Raw genomic sequence first — 22,309 nt, 5'->3', positions numbered from 1 at the left:
TTCTCTAGACCTCAGTGTGCAAATTGTGCCCCTGCTAATGCATGGGCCATAAGCTTTTAGTCTGCACCAGCATTCAGTATACATGATTTTGTGTATTTGTATTTACACTATGGGTAGGGAGGAAGGGCTAGGAGGGAATGCAGTTCTGGTTCAGGTTCATTAAGAGTCCAGAATAATACTTTGCATTCAGATCTTCAAGAAAAGTAAAATCATGTTTTGAATGGTGTTTTTTGGTTTGGGTTCTCCCTGGCTCCCCGGGGAAGCGTTGTTATGAGAGTCATGCTTGATTTGCAGCAGAATTAAAGGTTTGGGGGCTTTGGGATCCAGTAAGGCATACAGCCAGCTGTTCAGAGTCCTCAGGCTTCTGCTCCAAGTTCCCCCTGACAGTGTGCTCCACTTCCATGACTGGTCCCCTGGGACTCCTCTGCTCAACTGGCATGTGGCCAAGATCAGGAGGGAGTAGCGTGGTTTTCAGAGGTGTTACCCAGCATGTCTGTAAAATGCTGGACTTCATCAGATGTTGGACTTTAACTCACCAGTTCAGCCTATTCCAAAAATTTCCCTTGTCACGGGTATGCTGGAAGTAGAAAATGCAATCTGCAAAAGCAAAGTCAGAATGGATTTCCAAATGTCAGAGGTGAGAAAATAAGTGAGAAAATATTGCCACCAGCTTTGCCATAACAACATTTTCCTTCTCTACTGGCTGCTGGAAGTTGGAGTATTAGAGAGCTTTTCTTTTTCTTAGAAAGTATATTAACCATGGTACTGTCTTAACACTGGGGTTTCTCTTTTGCTCATTTTTCAGGTTAGTTGGAAGAGTAGTTGGAAACACCAATAAAAATTGTAATGCCCTTCACCATGATAAAGTACTTGTTCAAACAGCTAATTACCTTTTAAACCAGAACTTTGTCTTTAAAACAACAGAAGGTAAGTAGTTGGTTAAGCTTTTGTTCTGTGGGGTTCTTTTTTTTTTTTTTAACCGGCCCTGTGTTTCCCATTGACTTTTTCTTTTTACTTCAGTTAAAATGGACAATCAGTGAAGTCAGGGCATAATCCTGGCTTTGTCATGAACACACATTGGCACAAAGTAAAAGAAAGTGCAAAGCAAGGATGGGGTTCTGGATTGTATTGCTATTGCATGAATAAGCTAGAAGCAAGTGATACCATGGATGCACAACTTGCTTTCTCTTTCCCTCAGATGCTTTGAAGATCTGTCATTAACCTGGAGTCTGAGCACCTCACTAGCGTTGGTATATTCATCTCTAATTCCTAGGAACTCTGAGCTGACACATCAGCAGAGCTCAGCGTAGCCTCAAGCTGAGGTATTAGCTTCATTTTGAAAACAGAACAGATAGATTAGAGTCACCTGAGCCAATAGCCCTGCCTTTTATTAGGGTTTAGTTTCAGTGTCCTACCTAACTGCTGCCAGTCCAGTTAAGGCAGTAGACAGGGTTAGGTAGAGAATCTATATGAGCCGAAGAAATTTTGGAATTCCAGTTACTGGGCATTTTTCCTTTCCAGTTTCCACTAGTGAAGCACTCTGCAGTAAAAGACCATCTTGGAGCAGTGTGTTTTCTGTGAAGCCTTATTAGGGTCTGCCTAGTCCCCTAATATTTCATGCCCTGCGGATGATATTTTCTTCACCACAGGTAGCTGATAAGGGAAGTTATAGACCTCTTTCTAATTTTGTGCTTAGCAAAACTGGTCAAAACACTGACTGTGATGAATTTGGGAAATACTGTCCACTACGTGTTTTTAGAAGTCTGAGGCAAAATCCTGGAAGTATTCAGATCTTGCTTCATAGCACAATAGTTCTGTTAATTTAAGGGAATCATTCTGTTGCTGATGATCAGACCTTGTATTCTTTCACATTCTGGTGAAATAATACCAAGCTGTGCTCCTACTGATAACTCTTTGCAGAAATGGATCACCAACATCATCTCTAAAAGATCTGGATGAGCAAGCTGAGCTATAAACTCCAGTCAAACACTCAGGTCATGCATGATGCAACCAGTTACCATTTCTGTCTTCTACTCTTTTACCTAAAGGTGACAGTTTTTCTTGTAGAGGGAGGAGTTTTCTTGGTTATATTCTGCCCCAAAATGGGAAATGCATGGAGGAAATAACTGCAGTCATCTCACAAGTTCCCTCATTGAAGTGAGGCTATTGAAGATCTAGCCCAGATGAGCTGTTACAAACACTCATGTGCCTTCCTAAACGAGAATTTTGAGGTCCAGGGTGTTACTGACATTCTGTAACATGCTGCAACCCTAAATCAATGTGTCACATTGTCACTACATTCCTGGGCTGTGCTGCTGTTGATTGTGTGGCAGCCTCTTCAAGGGCCCTGAAATATGCAGTGCTTGTGTCATTGATGCAAGCCATGTACCTCAAGGGCAGGTTCGCTAGCCTAACAGCAAGTGTCATTCATTAACTGACATTCCTGATTTACTTAGCTTTTCTTTTGACTGGTCCTATTTAAAAGCACCATTGCCAGTAGCATATGACACTGGCCGCAGATGCTTCTTACTACAACAGCCCAACAAAGATCCCTGTCGCCTGTTGCCCCACTATCCCAGTTACTTGCCTGTTAAACTTGCATAACAGATCTGCCCTGGATGCTCCTACTGTGAAGCAGTATTCACGGTTCCATGGTGTAATGCAAACCACTGAACCACCGAGGTGAAGCTGTGACACCCAGCTGCTTCAGTCTTCTCTTTGACATTCATTGCTCTCTCCCAGCAGCATCATATGCCTCCAGAGAGTTTGTAGCGCAGCCGTCTGGAGCAGAGAGTGGTAAAGAGAGATCCATTGACTTCTAGTAACTCAGCCTAGATTGCTGCCACAACATAAACTGTGGACTATCAATAAAAGCCAGACAGCAGAGAAGAATCCCTGAGGCACAGGGAAGGCTCAGGTTTTATTCACAGTGTGTGAAAAGGATGTGATAAGCTGTTTTTTGCTATTCAAACTTCTACAGCTCCTGAGAGGTGCCCCCTTTCTTCCCTCTTTCCCTCAAGCACAGGAGCTTGTGCTGTTAATTCTCAGCTGTGCCAATTACACACCAGCTTTACTGAAGGCTTTTGATTGACTGAGGAGGTGTGTTCATATTAAATCTTCAATGACATTGTTAAAGCCAGTTGGACCCCACACAGGTGCAGAATTTGTCTGAGATGTGTCCTAGATGTGGTATCTGCCTTTCTCTTCTCCCTGTTTTCTCAGTTCCTGAAGCAGAGGATACCATGTGTAAATGGTGGATGTTAGTGGTGGCATCAGTTCTCTCCTCAGTTCACTTGTGAGCATGCTTGTTGCACAGAGAACTTTCCATTTGAGAAGAGCAGCGCCATTAGAAAAGGATGATGTGAAAGGGCAAGAGAGTGAATCACAGACTCAGGGCTCAACCTTCTTCAAGGAGAAGGTTCTCAAAGTCCCAGAGCTGCAGACACTTTAATTAGGCAATGAAGAATATGTTCACTTTAGATAATGTGGCTTCAAGAAGTAGAATTGAAGCAGAGGAAACACGAATTGATCTTTAAAATATCCTGTCAGATGCAGAAAAGTTTGAGTTGAATTCTGTTGTCTCTCAACTCATGTTATTAACATTCCTAATCTTTCTGTGAGCTCTTGCAGTTTCAGGAGCTCCTGCAGTTTCAAGAAATTCAATCTGCCGGAAAGAACATCTCTCTTGTTTGTCTGTTGGCAGCAGTGAAAGGGATAACCCAAAACACATATAGTCAAAAGTCTTCCCTTAAGTAGTCTGTCTTTTGCTCAAAAGTGTTAACCAGTGTTTTTTGTGTTTGTTTTTCAAGGCAGTTTAATAAACTGAAACAGGAAATCATGGCTGTGCTCTGATGATGATTTAGCAGATGTTTGAGGTTTTTAAAGGTATTGTTAATGGACTCTAACTGTATTTGTTAATGTGATGCCAAAAGCTAAAGCTGTATTTATGCTGAAGGAGATTAGTTTAAGCCTACTGGTGCCCTTTCTTAATAACAGTTTGACTTTCAGAACTGCATCATTAAGCACTTCAGCCCAGGGACAGAGCCTGGTGTTTGTCCACCAAATTCTGCTATCAGTTTAACACATTTCAGTCTCAGAATGCTTTAAGCATCATGCACAGTGGAAAAGAATCAGTCCTACCCCAAGAAAGTGAAGAATGACTGAAGCCATCCAAAGCAAAACAGTTTGATACAATTTGATGCCTGTCAAAAAACAAGTTCAGTTTACCTGGACCATTATTATAGAAACATGATACAGGATGCAGGGCATCACTGAGGATAAAGCCTTGTGCTTGCTTAAGGAGTTTTCCCAGAGGTATGCTTTGTTCTGGTATATAATAGCTATTTGATATTTTACTCATCTGAGCTCTAATATAAAGATGTGCAGCATAAAATAAGTTAGTGGGCATCAGTGTTTCCCTTTCGCAAGTGTTGCATAACTGAAAAGCCCAAATAGATCTTAGTGGTTCTTCAGTCTCTGGGGCACTGAAGAAATGCCATGTGGTCCCTCAGTGTAATTCTGACAGCATTTTTGAAGAACCCTGTTGTGTATAGTGCATTAAGAACTGACATGGACAGAAGGTGGTAAGGGAAACATGTCACTGCTGCTTCGTAATACAGTTCCAAAAAGCTGGTGAGCAGCCTTTCCTGCTAGAATTTCTGGAGAATAAGTATGTTGCCTTTGTATGAACTGAGGAAGCTGAACAGCGGATAAAAAACGGAAGGAAAAAGCTCAAGTTGTAATGCAAGGTGATTAGGCAAAAAAATTAACATGAACAGATTGTTTTCTTTTGTGAAGACAATCAGAACAGCTGACCAGCATGTGTATTGGCCCCACGCTGTTCTGGGAAGATCCTGCTGCTGAATCTTCGCTTTGAAAGTGCAGTTTTATCTTAAGGGGATCAGTTGTCTGAAAATTAAAGTATGCAGAATACTGTCTAACTAGTAGCCCCAGCTCTGTGCTGCAATCAGCAGGAGTTGGTTCAGTTCTGAGGTATTGTTCCTTTCAGGTCAGTGGGAATGCTTAAGTGTCTCTGTCTCTCTCTCTCTCTCTCTCTCTCTTTTTTTTTTCTTCATTATCTCTTTGGAGGCATGAAAGAGACATTTGCACCAGGTTTAACAGAGCTGTGATTGAGCTGTGTAAATTCTGAAAGGAAGCTAATTAGTTTCCACTTCAGGCAGTAACAACCAGCAGTGTGGAAGTCCCCTTCCTCCATGGACTCTGGATTTCTCTGGCACGTAATAAGGTAAATGAGCACTTTGCAACACAGTTCATGTATATCCATAGAGGTTGGAAGAGAGATTCCTGACCCAGGGCTAGTGAGACAAGAAGTTCCAGGAGATGCAGCTGACATTCTGGACTCACTGATGGCAGCAGCAAAATTTCTTCTACATTAACTCTCCCACCACCCAAACTGTTTAGCACTTTCTTCTTTTTTGTTTAAAGCTCAGCCCCAGAATATGCGGGAAATACCCAGCCCCCAGTCCTGTTGGCTGTGGGAGGAGTTTGGACCTTACACCTCCCAGGAGTTGAAGCTGTTGGTTCTTGAGGATAAAGGTACTAATTGTATCTGTCAAATATAAACTTAAAAAAAAAACTAAACCCTTTTCGTTGTTTAACTTACCCATCCCTGCCTTTTATTCAAGCCAGTGTATCATATTGGCAGTGTTTCACATAATCTACTGAAGACAACAATGCTTTTGTGCACTGTCACACTTGAAACTGTTGTCCTTAGAGAAGGAGTCCCCTCTCAGAATTTTTTTAGCAAATGTCATCTCTCATGACTCTTAAGGGCCCTTCAGAGGAATAATATAGTTCCGCGGTTATGGTTTTTTTTGTTTTTCAGTGTAGGGTTTGCAGTTTGTTTATTAACAGACAGTAGTTTTATCCTTAGCTGGAATAAATGAGTCCTCGATTTCATTTGGGTTAGACAAGTCAACTGACACCAGGAACAGATTGGCCTGTTCAGAAAAACCTGACTACCTGCTTGTGAAACAGTGCTGCTGGAAGAGAAGCCTGGGCAGGTAGCTCCTCCACATGGCTCTGTGGAATAGCAAAGGAAACGGGCTCCAGAAGCTGCCTTTTCTAGGTGTTTCAGAAGTGGGAACTATCGACTAGTCAGTCATGACCCCCCACGTGCAGAATTCACCTCTCAAGTGATGACTCTGGGTGCACATATCTGAACCAAGATGCCGTGTCATTGCTTGTTAGGCTGTGCGGGGTTAGCCCTGGAGAGACTAACGTAAGTCAAGAGTGACCCTTTGTGGCTAATTGCAGAATTGCTGTCTCTGAATGGAAACCTCACTCCTCTAGGACTGAATATGGGCAGCTTCAGGAGTCATCTGTGGTGAGCTGAAAGCACAGGGGAAACTAAATGAAGCAGATTGAAAAAATCAAAACACCAGTTTTAAGTTCGACTGGATGTATATATCCATATCTGTGCCTTTGAACAAGTGGCTACCCTTTAGAATTGCAAAGCATCCAAAATGCTTCCAATTCAGTAGAAGTTTGAGCGCTCCTGTGAAACTGGGCCTGCCCACTTTAACCATTAGAAGAATTGCAGTTTGCCAGCAGTGGGTATTAAAATCTGACATACAGAAGACATATGAGAAAGTTAAAGATCATCAGAGGGTTACTGCTGAGATATGACTGCTGAACATAGATTCACTCCTTTCAGGACCTAGATTTCCAGGAAGTACATACTATAAATAAGGCTAAACTCTATTTTAATAAGCTGTTGCTTAAAAAAAAAAAAAAAGAGAGAGAGAGAGACTTTGGTACATGAAATGAAAAATGTGTGGTTGAATTGTTAAAATCATGAAGGAGTAAGAGAGAATAAAACATTTTTAAAATTCCATGGCAGCAATAAGGGGCCTTGATCTCTCTGACCTTTGTAGAGCCTATGAGGTTTGTTGTGTGCACACAGGCTGGGATGGGGGTGAAGGATTTCAGTATGCCAGTGAAATTGCAGAGGGCATTTGATTTATTGCTGGGCTCCATCAGAATACAGAGATCAGCTTTGCTGTTCTTGCATAAACATCTTGGGATCTGTAATGAACTATTACAATGAAGCTTTTGTTTTTTATTCCCTAACCCTTTCTGATATTACTGTTTATAGCTGCTTTACTGCCTGTACCCTCTAGTGAAGGAAAAGAATCTGCATGAAACAAAACGGGTAAATAATTCTCCAAAAATAAGGGTGAGAGCTCCTCTTGAAGAGATTTCTGGAGTTGATTTTCTGTGTATTTGCTGTCTCTTCTCCATTAGAAGGCACCAGAGATCTCCCATAAGGCAGCAGTGTTATCGCTTGTGTCTTACCGTACAGTGAAAATAAGTGAGAAGCTAGAAGTGTCTGTTCTAATTTCTGCATGACAGACAGTACCCTGCTTAGCCCCCCATCTCTTCCTTACGTTTCTGCTTGGCCTGTTTCAGTGTAGGCATGCCCCACAGCTGTGTGCTCTCTGCACTGAAGACCCCTGCGTCTGGAAGTTTTGCTTCTGCTTCCCAACTCTGAGTGAGACCAGGAATAGATCTTCATCTCTTGCCCAGAGATGTCCTTGCACAGTAGGATTCTGAGGAAGGGCAGGATCTCTATTGCTTCTGTAATTTTGAACTCTGATCTCCTTTCAGTCTTAGTCCTTTGGGGTCTACCATTTGCTTTGTTGCTGGAATTCAGTGTAAGAACCCTGAGGAAAATCCATGCAAGTGATTCTGATGTCAGCTTTTAATTGTATTTCAGACATTCAGCTTGTAAGTACACATAGGCTAGACAGTAGCTTTGTTTTCCTTTCAGATAGGTAGTTTCCTAGATTCAGGTCTCAATGCCATATGCTGCATGCATAGGAGCAAGCCTGTTTCCAGCGTGTTGCCTAAATAGTAAAGCTGGACAAATGGGCGTCAGGAGAAATAAAGGAAGAATGCAAGGATGACTATGGATAATGGAAAAGAGAACTGCAGTTCATTCCCTAGCCTATCTACGTACAATGCCCCTATTCTGTGCAGTAGTTTGGTAGCCTGTTACCCAGGCAAGTGGATTAGTTCAGTTAATGAGTGTCTGCTTTTGGAGCAGAAAGTCCTTTTTTCTATTCTCACTGAAAAAAATCCCTACTTGGCACATGCCTCATTTTTGGGTTGACCAAGTAGGAAAGTTCCATTTTTTTCTTATGAAAACAGGGGTAATTTTTAGTGAAATATTTTTGAGAAAGTATGCTCTCATTTTTTATTATAGGTTAAGCAAAGCCCCAGTGAAGGGGATTTAGACACTTAGGCTCTTTGTTCACCTTGGAAAATTAATCCCACTTCAGCTTTGAATAGGTACTAAGCTGAGTAGTGTATAATCCACTTCCAAGTGGTGACTGGATAGCCAAAGCTAGGCTGGAACGTGAGCCACTCCTGGAATAGGCTGGGGGCCGAGGTTGTCTGTTCTCCAGCAGTTGTTTCAGGAGAGCTGCCTTTCTGGTGTTTCATTTGCTGGGGTTTTGGCCTGCTCTGGAACTCTGCTTTAATATTTTATTACTGTCAATGTACATAGATATTGAAACACTCTGGATGACCTCTGTACAGAAAACAACTCTGAATTAATATTTTTGTAACATTTTTACTTCTAACTCCACTCACTATTCTGTGGTTTGTGGGGTTTTTTGGTTTTTTTTTTCTGGATCCTAGCTTTTGTTGAACATAAAATCTTAAGGATTAAAAAAAAAAAAGATTCTAATGACTTAATAAAATTTGAAAATTTTTACCTTTAAGTCATTAATATAAAAGATGAAATAGAAAGCATCCTTAATGTGCAGCAATTTTACACTGTTCAGGAACAGCTGCTTTAAGTGTGCAAAGGACCTCAAATGGATCTTCTGAAAGATAATATCTGTTTGTTTTTTTAAATCAGTGTTAGCCTCAAAATGGTGTAATCAGTTTTTATTCTTACTACTGGAGCTGGAGCTGTGCCTGTAAGAACAGCATTGCTTGTCCTCTGTGAACTCCCAGATCCAAGCTAACTGCATGAGAGCGCTGGGGAGCTCCTGGTTTTGTTTTGTTTCTGCTTGGAATAAGAAGTATACTATTTGCATTTGCAGAAAAAACTCTTCAGCAAGAAACACTATATCTGAACAGCAATAGGAAAAACAACTGAAATGAACAAGTAAACTTGAAAGCTGCCATAGGGGAGCAGACTTTCCTCTCCTTTGATAGGCGAATGGCTATGGCGCTTGCCAAAGATGCAGGAGACTCACTCCACATTTTTTCCTCTGCTTGAGGGAATCTGGACATGCTGCTAAGAGCTCTCCTTCCTATGCTGATGCTGTATGGCAGGATTTGACAGCCTTTGATGTGTCAGTTTGCATTACACTTTAGCAAATTCAGAATCAATTAGGCTGATAGGAACTCATCAGGATCTGGGAGGCGCTGTGTCTGACGAGGCAGGTTCCTCCTGATCAGCCGCCTGGTGGTACTGTGCCATCCTGCAAGATCTGAGTTCATAATTTACCAGTTCAGAGCTCTTTGGAGCTCGGAGCTGCTTCTCCTGGTCCTGTGACTGGCAGTTACTAGCTCTGCCTCCTGCCATTGAACCCTGCTTGTTTACTGGCTTCGGTGTCCATGTTGTAGGTCACTGACCCTGAGCCTTGGGCAGGGAAGGGAATCTCAAGTCTCTCCTGTTGTTAAAGCTGTAGATAAATAATTAAACATTCCCTAAGGCAAGAACCTGTTATCCTAACCCACCAGAGACAGTTTTATTTTGCTCTCTCTCTGTTCCAGTCACTGAATTATTTTACTCAGCTGGAATAACTGCTTGCAAAATCCTCATCCTGTTTATAAGAGTGGTCAGGTAGTCTCCCAAGGACAGGGTGTTCAAGTCCTTCTGACAGAGAGAACTGAATTGTCTCCAGGGCCATGGTAAATATTCTTACCTCTAGACTGTGTAGTAAAGATGAGTGTCCTCTGCTTTACCTTTACAGTGTATCTAGCCTCTCTGTCCTCCTGCAGCCCTCATGTTTATTTTTCAGTAAACTTGAGTTGGTGAATTTGACCAAATTTCACAGATAGTTCTAGGGGGGTGAACTGCATTTTAGCTCATTTATTCTTCTCCAAGTAATAAATGAATCGGGGTAAACTTGGATAAATTGCTCCGAGTTCTAGCTGTCCTGGAGGAAGGACAGGAGCCGTAGAGTTTAAGCTCAGTCCCAACATCCATGAATGAGAGAAGACAGTGTTTCCTTCTGCAAGGAAGAACATGGACAACAAAATGAGAAACTTCATATCTGTTTTTTTTATAGGAGCCTTTCAAACAGGAATGTGTCCATCTGGACAGAGGAGACGCATGCTCACTAGGATTCAGCCCTATAAAGAGTGGAGCGACTTTGGCTGTGCTCCGATGGAGATCTTGCTTAACTTGAAGATGTGAGTTATCCTATTGAAGTCAGGGCGATTAGCCCAGTCTTTAAGGTTGAATAGAGAATTAAGAGCTGTGCTGGTCTGGAGCCAGAGTTCTCAGCACCTTGTAATGATGACCCTTTCAGAGGAGGGAAAGACTGAGGGTAATTCCTTGCTTTGATATATAGTACATCTGGGTAGATGGGAGACAGTTACAGATCCTGACCCTTACTAATAGCAATAAAAATCTATGGCATCACATGAGTTAAAAACAAGCAAATAAAAACCAGACTAACCAGCAACAAAAGAAACATTTCATAAAAGCATCTCAAAACAGCAGAACATTTTCTGTTATGGTGGGATGATCAGAAAAGGTGGTCCTTCTCCCTGGTCACAGGAAATGTCTTGTAAATAGTAGCTAAAAAGTGCTGATCTGTAAAGTGGTTAAAAGACACAATGTACCTTTGATGCTTCTGCAGTTGAAGAATCGTTGCCAATTTGATCAGCATTAATTACAGTTGCAGGGCTTTGCCACATCCGAGAGCTGTTTTTTTCCCTTTATCTAACAGCATTATTTATTCAGTCCCCCCTTACATCTTCCCCTGTGTGTATATGTGTGTGGCAGTATATTTGCATGTTTCTCCCCTGCTTTCCTGTGTACTTCACCTCTTGTGACTGCTGCAAGCTCCTCCTGCAATCTGCAAAGGGAGATTTCCCTGCAATAGAGGCTTGGATCCCAGTCCCCTTGCCACAGAGCAGGACCCCGCACTTGCACACATTTATCTAAACTGCATAGCAGCTTGCTGCCACAACTGATATTTCATCTTATTTCCTCTCAGCTGCAGCTTCAGGTTGTTTCTGTCTACTACTATTTCAGTCTCATTTGCTGCTTCCTTCCCCTTCTGATAAGGTAGGTGGTTTCTTTTGTTTGACTCTCTAAGATTCCTGATCGGGAACTGCATCATCCCTGTATTGATCTGCTTCCAGCATGATTTTCCTCTTTGGTTTGGGTGGGGTAGCTTACTTGCACCTGACTACAGCTTGGAATACTGTTTTTTTGCAGACAATAACTTAGTCACTTTCTGCAATAGGGTAAACATTTTCAAGCTGGGAAGTTACATGACCACGCTGCCAGAGGAACAGCTCCAACAGGATCAGAAACAAAGGTGACACAGAGTAATGCCTGTTCTCTGTTCCTTTCTAAACTTTATTGTAGTTACAGAAGGGCTCAGAATAATCTTTGGTTTCTCTGAGGCAGAAGTGTTGGGACAAAAGTAATAATATAGTCTCATATTGTTGTGTTCCTGGTGAGTTTCAGTTGTTCAGCAGAACAGCGGTAGTACCCCTTCCCCCCAAACAGTGCTCAGGCTATAAAGAGGTGATAAGAGAAATCATTTCAGAATCCATCTGAGTTAGTGGCTCTCCTCTGACTTGATTAGCTGTTCTTACTGTTTGTGTTAATCACACTAAGCTCTGTTCCCCATTGGAGCGTGTGTCCTGTTTGCAGTGTGAGTGTAAATCCCTAGAGATGACACACAAGTGGTTGTATGTCCTCTGCTTTACTTTGTTTTTTTGTTTAGCTATTGAGGATAAAATATGCCTGGAAATTGCAGGATGCACTGCACCAGCTCCAGAAGTGGGTGCATGGGCGTATCCAAACAGCTGTATCTCATGCCTGTAAAATTTATGTTGTGGCAGTAAGATTGACTGATGAGACCTGGGGACCACTGGTCACTGGGGCTTCTGCCACTCTGTTCATGGAACAATGAGTGGTCTGAACATAAGGTTAATACAGAAACATGAGTAGTTTTAGCCCTAGTGAAAGTAATGATTTTAATCGTTTTGTAAATTCTCAGTATGAAACAGCAGAATGTTTATCATTACTGTCCCCTGGGTGCATCTTATAAAGCTATTAATCTTAATAAATATTACCCAGACTGTCTCTGAAATTAGCTTCGCTGCAAGGAAAACCTTCACTCTTTTCTCATAGCTTTTATGTATCAATGTATTTTCAAAAACAAATTAAGAAGCTATTGACTCCTATACAAGAAAGTTTCACTAAACAGCTGACCTTCTTGGCTGCTACCATAAGTTCACTATGGTGTAGAAGCATCAGTATGGGCACTTGATTTATGGCTATTACCTCCAAAGGTGTATTACATTGAAGAGTAAGTTTTGGGGCTTGAAAAGAGGTGCTTGTGTATTTTTGTTTCAGACTGATGGCCCAATCTGTTCCATTCAGAGGCCCCCAACAGTTTTCTGCTTTCTTTGTTTTATTGTTTGAGCTTGTTTTAGTCCTCCGAGATGAGAACTCCTCCAAGATGAGAACTTGTGATTTTTAGCTTTTTTAATAGTTTGCACTGGGGATTTTTGGCCTTTTGAAAAATGCACCCTTCCCTGCTCTTTGCTGGGGATAGTGAGTTCTAAGTGACTGGACCACGGCAGCAGTCTGGGTGGGTTGCAGTTTAGTTTGTTTGTAAAAGGCTTTGGAGAGAAAGTACCTTGTGTATCTCTGATTTGTTCGGGTACCTTTTGGTAGTGCTGGAGACTTCTCAACTCCAGTTGACTTGGAGAGGATAGATACTATTGCAGATTCAGCCACTACGATGCTTTGTGCAGCTGCCGCAGTTTGATCTGCAGTTTGATTCCTAGGATTGTAATATTGGGGATGAATTTTACCATAGCCCAGTTCAGGAAGACACCTAGATATAGGGGTAGCTTTTTAACTTCAGACAAACTTTGGGACCTGCGTAGAGGAAATCTCCTGACCAAGAGCATGAGGTTAGAGTTGAGTGCTTGGCTAAGTGATAGAGGTGAAATTAAAGTTAGCTGGAGAGAAGCAGCTGAGTGTGATGGTGCAAGGAAGGGGGCAGGGGAGCAGGAGAGAGAATGGAAGAGTGAGAAGTGGCTGGCAGCTGCATCTGTTATCTTGCTCATCTGGCAAGCAGGCAGGACCTGGCTGAGCCTCAGCAGAGGAGGTCAGGTCTATCTGCAGCTGTCAGCAATCCCTAAAAGGCCATGTGAGAGAGCAGATTCACAGGTAGGAGACAAAACTCCAGTCAAGAGGTAGAGGCTATTTCTGGTGTCTTAGGGAGCAGATGATCTTTCCTGTTTCAAAAATCCATATTCTGGCAGCTGAAAAGCAAAATCCATTCAGACAAATGAAGAGCAAATCTTGGAAGAACCCCAGTCCCAACCTCCCCCCCTTTCCCTGTCCTGCTCTCTGCTGTGCTTCACCTTCCATGCTGATTCTTAGAAGGCTTTTGGCTCACCTCTCCAGGGTGCGTATCTGATCTCACTACTCTGTGTGCTTTTTTCCAAGGGTCCCTGCCTGGGGAGGAGGGAAGGGACCAAACTCCCCTCCCCCCCCCCGAAAACACATATGTCAGTGTCTCACTTGAGCTCCTCCTGCATTTCTAATTCCACTCTAAGCTCTTTATACCCTCTGACCTCTAAATCTGTTGACTTCATGACCCCTGCTTCTCTTTCCTTGTCCCCATCCTTTACCCTCTTTTACTTTTTCTGCTTTAGGTTGAGCTCCTTCAACTCTGGATGGATGAAAACAGTTACAAAGTCTGTGTATATAGTTAATCATTAAGATTGAATTGGCAGTCCATACTCATGCGGCAGTCCCACTGGCGTGACCAGGCAGTGAGGACATCAGGACTGTCTCAAGAATTGTTTTTCTCCCACACTTTTTTTGTATAATCCCTCTTTTATGTGTTTCAATAACATGACTTTGTTGCTTTAAAGTGAAAAATTAAAGCCATTCAGTAGCTGTGTTTCCAGAGCGCAAATCTAAGAAAAATGAATTAGCCCAAATTGCACCTTTAAATGTTCAGTGAAAACATGAATGTCCTGGAAAACAGTCCTGGCTCGACAAAATCTACCAGTAGATTTTGCTGCCTTGTTACTCTCTTTTTATTCTTTTGTGTGCTTTATACTTGCAACAAGAAATAAATGCTGTGTATATCACGTGGATGTCAGTATCAAAATAAGTGCATATCAGTGCCTTGCATGTAAACACTTTAAAAATAAAACTGCCACTCTACCTATGTAAGAGTGTTTAAAACTATCTTGAGTATCACCACACTATACAGAATCATATCCTCCAGTGTAAATATATATGTTTGGGGAAGAATTGGAAAATTTAAAGCCTGTTTTCTGTCTGCTTCTGGACAGACCTGCTCTTCTGCCATGTAAGAAACAAACCAATCACTGTAACCAGCATTAAGCCATAAATCAGATTTTTTTTTTTGTTCATATCCAAAAAATTTTTTGAAGAAACTGAATGGTAACAGCACCTTGATTTTCCTTGAAATCTTTTTATTAAAAAAAAATGACATGATTTTATCCCAAGACTTTTGTAACAGCTTGGGACCCTAGCTTAAATCGAAAGGTTGCCACTTTGAATTTCTTCTTATATAGCTTTTACACTTTCGGGTGACCTTAGTAGCCAGAAGTGCCTTTTTTATTTTATCTGTCAAAGTCACTGTGGTTGTTTTATTTTGGATATTGACCTTGCTACAACTAGTCATGCTTTATCATCTCTTAATTCATCATAACATCACTGAAGCTACAAAATATCATGTAGTGGATGATCCAGGAAACATGAGCCGGATCCTCTTATCATTTGGTCTGTTACTCTGTTTGTACTTAACTTAGTGGGCAACAGTCCTGGTCTAGGTTACAAGATTACTATGTTACTAGGTTTCACTCGTAAAATTGATCATAATATGCTTTTTTGATACTCAGTTTTGTCTCTAGAGCAGTCAATGTCCAGTGAGAAGTTTACAGTCTGCTAAATGCTTCTGAATCCTTAATGATGATAAATTTTTGCCTCCTGTCTTCTCTTGGACACAACCGCAGACTGTTGCACAGGTCTGCTGAGAGCGAGCCACGTGATAGCGCTGGCCTGGATGCGCTGAGTTCAAGGATGGTAACATTACTGTAAGAGAGACGTGAGAGAGAGCTTGGTTTGGGAAGAACACACCATGGGCGCTAACACCTCCAGCAAGTCACCACCCTTTGATGAAAGTGAAGAAGGTAAGAGCTTTTTTTAATTGTTTTCTGGGATTACAAAGTTCATGAATACAGTATCCTGAGGGCAGCACAAGCCTGAGGTTCACTGTCAGCTCCCATGCTGGGATCTCCAAATGCCCAGACATCTTGATTAAGCAAAGATATGTCAAGCCTTGTAGCAGAACCATGCCTTTGGATCTACCTCAGAGCTATGGTCAAATGTCAGGTAGTCCTTTTGCCTCCCAGCATCTGTGGTTGTGCACTGAGAGAATAACTCTCTAGCAGAGAATTGTTTTTGAGAAGTGTCTGGGACACTGCCAGATAGTTTGAGGGCAGGGAAGAAATGCTGCTGTTTGGGAGGCAGCAAGGTTTTGTTTCAAAGATCACAGCACGAGGAGGATTGGTTTTAAGTGTGGTGAGAAGACAGCTTGAGCAATGCATATGCCCATTCCTGATTTGGACTTGGTGGGAGAGCCACTTAGAAACAGTCAGCAGCAAAAGAGTTAGAGGTTCTTAGTGACTGCGCAGCTGGGCAGATGTACAAGTTGTCACCGTGAAACTAGCACTCAGGTGTGGTAGCCTGGAAAAGAAGAATATATTGCTGAGAGCAGTTTTGGAGGCCAGCATCACTATGCTGCCAAGATTAGAGATAGTCATTAAAAGATTGTTTCATAAATATATTTCCTGTAGCATGAGTCAGTTTACTAACTGCCATATGGAATTCCACATGGATACATTAATAAAATGCATATGTAAATAAATATAGTGAGGTATGTGAGAACCTAGATGACTCGTGTAAACTGCTGGCTCAGCAATAAGATAACTCTAATCAAATATTAAACAATTTTGAATTGTTGAAATGCTCAGTTTATCCTAGGAGACTCCCATTCTCCCCAGGTAAGTTCTCAATTTGTTTCAGCACTCCGTGGAAAACACATGATGTTTATGAGGTCCAGCAAAACACTGAATGTTGCACATATGTCAGGGGAGGGGTGGTTAGGGCAGATCTGATTGTGATTCTTTTACGCTGAAGTTTGCTGACAGCTTTTATAGAGGAACTAGGGCCAGGAATCTCCAGCACCTTCATATCCAACAACTTTGCCATGCTTCTGCAGGAAATTTATAGAAGACAGTAACCTCAGAGTCCCTTCACCCATCTTCATCGCTTTCGCTATGAGGTCACCTTACCTTTCTGTGGCTTCCTGGCACACTGCGCTCAGCTGCAGTCTGAAGGAGTAATGCTTACAGGAGATGGCTGGGAGTCAGGAGGCTCAGGACTTAGTTTTGGTTTTCCTACTGGCTCAATTGACATCTCTGTAACTCAGTTAATTGTAGCTGTTTTCCCCTGTTCTCACTTGTTTCAGGGGCTGCGTAAGCAAAAAAGCTGCATCACTGTAGCTTTGTTAACATGATTAAGAAATGTAGGTTTGGATAAACTGTTATTCTCAAGCAGCAGTGGTTTCATGGGTGGTTCTAGACATACATGGAACGATTCAAAAAATCTGATGTTACAGTTTCACTTAGTTTGTAGTTAACAGTAGAAGAACTGCTGACAGAAATTTTATCACAAAAAAGGTGTGTTCACTTCTCCTAGGCACTTGATCATCAGTGAACAAGTCAGAAAGATGCAATGAGAAGTTGGTGCAGTGATGTGAGTAGGGGAGAACAGCCAGACAGCCTGAGATGTAGCATGCCACCTGGAAGCAATCGGGTTGGAGATGCAAGCTCTGGGAAGGAGGCAGGATGGAGGAGCTCTGGGATCCTATGGGTAGGGGAAGGGAAGTTCTGTTCTGATCGTTAGTGACAGAAATGGCATCGATAGACTTCTGCCACAGACTCCATTAAGCTGTCATTAATAGAGAAAGCCTTTAAAACTGTGGATGTAAAGGGGGAAGGGGGAGGGGACATTGGCCAAAACTTGGTCTTTCTCACTCAGTGCCTCAAGGACAAGGGTCTCAAGGAGCAACTCACTTTCATTCTGAAGAGCAACACTGGAAATGCAGTGATTATATTCAGAGTAGTGCATTAAGTGCCCATGATACCAAAGCCTTCTGCTCAAGGCTGTGGCCATCCCACCATTCAGTGTGGGGTGTGGTTTTCAGTGTGTAGCTATTGATGCATGTGGCTGCTTTTGGAAGGGAAAAGTGATTCTGTGCGGCAGCATGTTCCCCTTGCTGTCCCGGATCACCCTGTTGTGGTTCCTGCCCTTCCCTGTGCTCCTCCATTTGTCATCCTGTAGAGGAGATTTCACACATGGCACTTCCTCAGAGGCTGCATTCATTGCTGTTGCCCTCCAAGCACAATGAGATCATGTGGAATCATTTCCATTCGTATGCTCTGCATTGCTGGGCCAATAATGAAAGCTGAATGTATGTGGCTATTTGGCTAAAGAGGCTGTTGCTCCCAAATTATTAATACAATTGTTTGGAATTTTTCTTTTCTTTTGCATTAAAGTAACTGAAAAGTAATCAGTGCTGCAAGACTTTTCTGGGGATTTTCCTCCTGGGGCATCCAAAATGCTCAATATTGGCATCTTTGATAAATAACTGCTTGTGCTAACTCAGGATGACTACTATTTTTCACTTTCCTGATCACCTTCCTTGGGATGATATGTCCTGGCTGTGAGATTGACTGTAACAAATTGAATTTTCATTGCGCTGGCTGGTTTCCCTCCCGAATCTTTCTCTGGGTTTGACATGCTTGTACAGTGTCAGCTCCTATGACTGAAAAAATAAATACATCCCTAAGCAATGCAGTGACCTGTGCAGAGTGACTGTCCTTGTGGCAGTATATCTTTTCAGACAGGTGCTTCCTTATGAAAGCTACTTCAGTGCTTGGAAGGGGATTGGTTTTAACAAACAAAAGCTAACAGCACATGAAGCCCCTATCAGTCACATGACAAAGGGCACGAGACTTTCCAAGTGTGAAATGCTGTTACCCTATGCTCTGCTCTTTTTTTATAAATGAAGTGTGTTTATAGTGTTGGCAAGTTAAGGAAAAGGCCCAGTTCTGATCATCTTGAATGATTAGGTGTTGGTTTGGCAAACTTCAGTAGGCTGAGGGGCCACTGCTGTACCCAGACACGGTGTCCAAATAGCGCAGTTGTGTTTGCATGGCTCTGTCCTGATGTGACTGTAAAATCTACAAACTGTTAGCACACTTTTTCTCTGAGTAGTGATCTTTTAATATAATGGGAGGAGATAAACGCAGCTGAAATGGGAATATTGCCTATTAGCTTTTCTACTATCTTGGCAAATTTGTGACCAGACACTGTATTACCTTTGCAATCACAATTTGTCATAATCTTGTCCTTGTCTTAATTTCTTCCACTTAAGAGATGTTGGGTAGAACAGGAAGCAGCACAATTGCTTTTCTGCCATATGACGTGTAATATTAACTTTGGTGAACTGTGGTCATTTGAGAGTGGATTCTACCATTTTTTAGTGTACCTTAAATAGACTTGATTTGGGAGCTGTGTAAATATAAACAATGATAGCCTGAATTGTGAAAGTGCTCAGGTGCCAGGAAGGCTCATGATAAGTGAAGAAACCTGTCTCTTACCAGCCTGAATTCCACCTCTGGCTGTAAAGGGCTGCAGTTGCATCAGCAGTTCAAGTAGTTGTCTGCTCAGATACACTTAAGTGTAAATGTTGCTAGGACCCACTACACAGGAAGTCAGAACAAGCAGTTAAGAGATCCTGAATGTTGACTGCATGGAAAATTAGCCTTGTGAAGTAATTAGGTCCAGTAATTTTCCCATAAATTTTGTTATCTGCTTATTTAGATTCTGCCATCCTTCGCTCTGTGAGTTGTTTGTTTGATTTCACTGAGGCTGTTCCTGAAGTAAAAAGTCATTTAATGAGAGAGAGAGAGAGAATTTGGTGATGTGTACAGCACCCACTCCCATTACAAATAAGTGGCCCTCCTAACGCTAAGGCTCATGCCCTTTCAGAGCATGGGTTAATGAAGATAGTATCTCGCTGACACTTTCCATCCCATTTCTCATCTCATGTCCTAGTTCGTTCTTGTTTGTCTTTCACCGTCCTTGTGATAATAATCAATTTTACAGACTGTTAAGGTGAAAATAGGGAAGCATTTAATAGAAAAGTTTGATTGTGGTGTAACAACCACGGACAAAGGAACACGATACTTCCTGTCCTCATAGATCACTATGCAGTGTTTCTGTCCCATTGCCAAAGAACCCCAGCTATAAATTAGTTAGCAGAGGCTATCTTGTCTAGGAAAACATGCTTTCCATCTGCTGTGGTCAGATCATGGGAAAAGAGAAGGGGCCAGATTTTTACAAAATGTATGCCCCCCGAAATATGTTTGACTAGCTATTGCTGTAGCACCACTGACTGTGAAAGCAGATAGATATAACTAAATGGATGCATGGACATGTTGGTGTGTTACTGCTTATGTGAGATTCTTAGCACATAGATTTTAGATCATAAATCTGTTGGTGGAATCATTTTTCATCAAATGCCTTTTTTCTGTATTGTCCCTTTTCTAAATCATCAACCAGCAGCAGAGGATGATTATCTGTAGTGCAGAGTTTGAAGGCTGCTTTTGACAGTTCTTCATGAGTTTGCTTTCTTCTGAAACACAGGTATTCTGTCTCTGTCATTTAGAGAGCTCATCCAAGCCTGAGAACTGTGAATGTAATGCTAACTGGGTAAGAGTGTTCATATCTCTGAAAGTGTCACTTTATTGGCACTGGGGATCGTGACTTCTAATAAAGAAAGGGCACGTAATTAGAGAGCTCTGAGACACACAGCCTGTCAAAAGTGGGTAGCATGGATGCTTTTTGGACCCTTGTGAACTAAACACCTGTTGTGCATATCCCTGTGGTTGCAGGGAGTTCAGGGATCTGCTGACTTCAGGTGTTTTCTTCTGGTCCTAAAAAATAGCTAGAAATCCTTAATGACAACTGTACTCAAGTTCTAATTCACAAAGATATTCTGATATTCTCCATATCAAGGCCCAAAAATGAACAGAAACTTTTGTCATCCTGTAGGTTCTACTCAACAGTATTTTGTGTTCCTTGTTTGCTGTTCCTGTGAATAAAGCGTGTTTGAGACTGAATTTAGGAGTGGAAGAAGGGCAAAGCAATGGCAAGGGGACTGTTTTATGCAAATAAGAAACAGATATTCCAACCCAAGCTGCTGGGGTTTGCAGCACATCCATCAAGTGGGGTACCAATGAAGCACAAATGCTGAGTGTGCTGTATCAGCTGATATAACTGAGATCCGAATCTAGCTCTGTACTTTCCCCCCTTTTCTGTACATTATCCAGCATACTCTCTCCAATCAGTTAGCAAGAGATAATACAATGCAATTGTTCCTAGATCTGCTGTACGATAATCCAGAATATCACTGTGACAAGCCACTATTACACTTGCCATTGATTCAAGCCTGAAGACCATGTTGTACTTTTGTTAATACACTGGATTACTTTTAACTGGGCCTACAAAACCATTGTTTTGGAAAGAGCATTTTATAAATGTGATTAGGATCTAAAGAAATGTCTGTGCCAATAATGCCTAATCAGTAGCAGAATTTCTTCAATGATATCTCTCTGCTTGAATTTTAATTCATAAAGATATTTCAGTATTCCCCATATGATATTTGCATTTTATTCAAATGATGTCACGTAACATATGAACTTGTTTCCTGTATTCAGGAAACATTTATAAAAGAGGTGTGTTCTGAGTCTAACTAGCACTTTGTCGGTGCACCAAAAATTGGGTCTGCTTGTCAGAGAACAGTATTGTAATGTTCAGTGATTTCATTCCTCTATATTATCTTTAAATTTGCTTAAAAATAATAAAGAAATACTTGAAGAATACTTAGGCAGTTAAATAGTGCAATAAAAGTTCAGGATTGCTAAGAGGATGCCTTGAGGGTGAAAAGATCTGGATGTATATTGTGTCATAGTTTTTCTATATAGCCTTGGGGAAATTACTTCATCTTCCTGTGCCTCCATTTTCCAGCTGAAGAATGGGAAGGAGCAGATTCCTGTTTCTTTCCCTCAGGTTTTCTGTTTAACTCTTTGATGTGTAGACCAACTTTCACTGTACAGAGGCAGAGCACGTAGCACAGGATAGAAGGGCTAACACCTCATTCAGGGTCCTAGACTTTCCTTGATACGCCCAAATAGTAATAACACCTTTTCCATAATTTTCCAAATTGATATTGCTATAATTTAACTATTTTCTGTGGCAATGTGATTCTTTTTTGAGACAGATTTCTCAAGGGGCTTCATTTGTCTTCGGCTGAAGTGGGATGACAGCATTATTTTTATCTCAGCATTTCCTCTGAGTAGGCACAGTTGTGGGTAATAAGCTAGTGGGATGAAAAGAAAATGTAATAACTAGGCATAAGGTTCAGTGCTGCAAGGGGAGCTCTTAATGTAGGCAGGATGAGGCCATGTTAAAAGCTGGATTTTAGTTTGCACTGCTTCTGAGCAGAAAGGTATGGAAAGCATCCCTGAGGATAACAGCTAGAGGCTCTCCTCAGTTGGCCAGATTTCTTGGAATATAAAGCAGAAATTGAGAGAGCAGGTGAGGACAATGACTGGGCGAGATGGGCATACATTATTCTGTAGTCCTCTGCATGTGTTTCTAATCTTTAGGCCCATGGTTTACTCTAGTTATATCATCAGCGGTTTTGTCTTTGAATTGTCCCAGGACTGGAAAGAGCATGAGAGATATCTTTGTTCCTTTGCCTGGATCTGTGCTGAATTCAGCTCCCTTGTACTGGGGGACCTGCCTTAGCATTCCTGATCCTGGGATGGTGCTTTTTTCTACGGTTGCAGAGCAGAGAAGGGAGGATGAGAGAGAATGTAATGAAAATGAGGGAAATTAGGGTGACAAAAGGAAGACAAGTCACAACAGACCTTACATTTGTACTCGCTGTAC

General features: G+C 41.8%; 1 protein-coding gene across 3 annotated transcripts in view; it reads left to right on the top strand.

Annotated features, from left to right (window-relative positions):
- The first annotated feature begins 11,227 nt into the window (after positions 1 to 11,227).
- Positions 11,228 to 22,309, top strand: part of STK32A (serine/threonine kinase 32A) — a 56,940-nt gene continuing 45,858 nt past the window's right edge. For all 3 annotated transcript variants that reach the window (XM_013945997.2, XM_013945996.2, XM_067305120.1), the window contains exons 1-3: positions 11,228 to 11,278; positions 11,460 to 11,534; positions 15,238 to 15,414. In XM_013945997.2, coding sequence (XP_013801451.1) covers positions 15,363 to 15,414 — 52 coding nt within the window. In that variant the 5' untranslated portion in view covers positions 11,228 to 11,278; positions 11,460 to 11,534; positions 15,238 to 15,362. The remainder of the gene's footprint in view (positions 11,279 to 11,459; positions 11,535 to 15,237; positions 15,415 to 22,309) is intronic.

This window comes from Apteryx mantelli, chromosome 14 (assembly GCF_036417845.1).
Source record: "Apteryx mantelli isolate bAptMan1 chromosome 14, bAptMan1.hap1, whole genome shotgun sequence".
In the NCBI taxonomy this organism is placed as follows: domain Eukaryota; kingdom Metazoa; phylum Chordata; class Aves; order Apterygiformes; family Apterygidae; genus Apteryx; species Apteryx mantelli.
This window is presented reverse-complemented; position numbering and strand designations above follow the sequence as displayed.